General features: G+C 32.8%; 1 protein-coding gene across 1 annotated transcript; it reads right to left on the bottom strand.

Moving 5' to 3' along the window:
• Positions 1-902: 902 nt before the first annotated feature.
• LOTGIDRAFT_176598 (hypothetical protein) lies at positions 903-1,723 on the bottom strand (the record flags this gene model as incomplete). Its single annotated transcript, XM_009054709.1, has 1 exon — positions 903-1,723. A coding segment is annotated over one exon (821 nt), but the record flags the coding sequence as incomplete, so codon positions are not given.
• Between the last annotated feature and the right edge of the window lie 2 nt (positions 1,724-1,725).

Raw genomic sequence — 1,725 nt, 5'->3', positions numbered from 1 at the left:
AAATTATATCCAGATCATGACATATGACATTTCAATGTTGGACAACAAATCTATATTATATAATGGACACATGATATAATTTTTATGCAAATATTTCTCTCTGGAGCGCATGTGTCTGTATTATTTTTTCAAATGTGTCCCGAAAAGAATCAAGAGGTAATTACAACTTCCTAGTAGGAAACTTCCCACTTCCCAGAGGTAACAAATACAGTATATCACTACAATTGACTCAAGACTCAGCAATCAAAACTGAACATCCCAGATTCAACAGAGGTGGTCAAAAAAAACTCTCACCAAACAAATAATTGATCAAAATAATTACACATCTTCAAAATTCTTACATCAATTCAAGTTTCAACATCATGTCTAAATCCCAAAACATCCAGAGTCTACCATCCTTATGTGAGGTGACAAATAATAATTTAACTAAATTGATTCAAAAGTTGATATCAAGTCCAAAACCAAGTTTTTTCATCTCCCTCTGGATCATATCTGAATTACTAGAAGGTAAAAGTCTTGGAGGGGAAAATTTGAATTTCCTAAAATTTCTGATAAATGCACTGTCCTCAAATTTAAGAGGGACCACGACATAGACTGCCTGCTTTCCTGGGCTGTATCTGTATCAGATCAGTCAAAAAATAGGCCTTATCATAACAAAGAATTGATCATCACACATAGATATTGAAAGATAGCTTGTCAGGTGAGAAAACAAATCCACACATTAGAATTCAGTTGAGTTTTAATTCACAATCATTTTCACTGATATCAAATATTTTTTTTAAATATTTCATTGGGTTTGTTTTTAAAGTTTCAATAAATCTTTACAGAAATGTTTTGTTTTGTTTATCAGTCAGTGTATATAGACAGATAACAACGTCCACAGTTAATATAGAATATAATAATCAAATTGAATCAGTTTGTGAGAGACTTTTGCTATCTATAGAACTAGATTCACTTACTATCTCACATGAACTTAAAGCAGTCTTTAAATTTTCCAAAGTTACGGCTGACTGATTTCTTGAACTGGACGTGGATTCCGAAAAACTATTTTTTGCCACTGCTGAGGCAGTATCCAACTCTGCATTTACCTTACAAGTATCTTCAAATTTATCTTCAAAATTAAGAACACTTTGGTTAGAATTTGATAAATCACTTAATAAGGTTTCTGAAGAGGAATTTGGTAAATTAAGGTTATTGACACTTGAATTGTTCACAGTATCAGATGTTTCTAAAGTATTTTCAGTACCAGCACATACATGTGAGGATGAGTTCAACTCAGAGTCATTGATCACATTAGAAGAATTATTATCACTTATTGATTCAGATGTGTTCACTTCTGCTGTATTCGATACATCTTCCATATTAGGAGTCTCTGTATTGGTCAACCGTATATTTTCTTCTGGTGCATTGTTCATAGGATTCCTTGCTAAACGAAAACACATCCGCATGAAGTTTCCAGGAGTATAAACACGCACACGATTAACTTCTATGGGTTCGTTAGGCCTATTGGCATTGTTAGGATTGATATGTGCATTTAAAGAGGTTAACAAATCATTCACACTTCTTTCTAACATTCTAGCATTAATGCGTAGACCAGCGTTTCCTATTCCTACATCATTTGGGTTAGGATTTATATTGCCTTGATTAGCATTTACAGTTGCTTGATTAGTTGTTGTGTTTTCTTGATTAACAGTTGAATTTTCTGGATTAGCAGTTGTATTTCCT

The sequence above is a fragment of the Lottia gigantea genome, assembly GCF_000327385.1.
Source record: "Lottia gigantea unplaced genomic scaffold LOTGIsca_2213, whole genome shotgun sequence".
Classification (NCBI taxonomy): domain Eukaryota; kingdom Metazoa; phylum Mollusca; class Gastropoda; family Lottiidae; genus Lottia; species Lottia gigantea.
The sequence above is the reverse complement of the archived record's forward strand: the minus strand, read 5'-3'. Positions and strand labels throughout refer to the sequence as shown.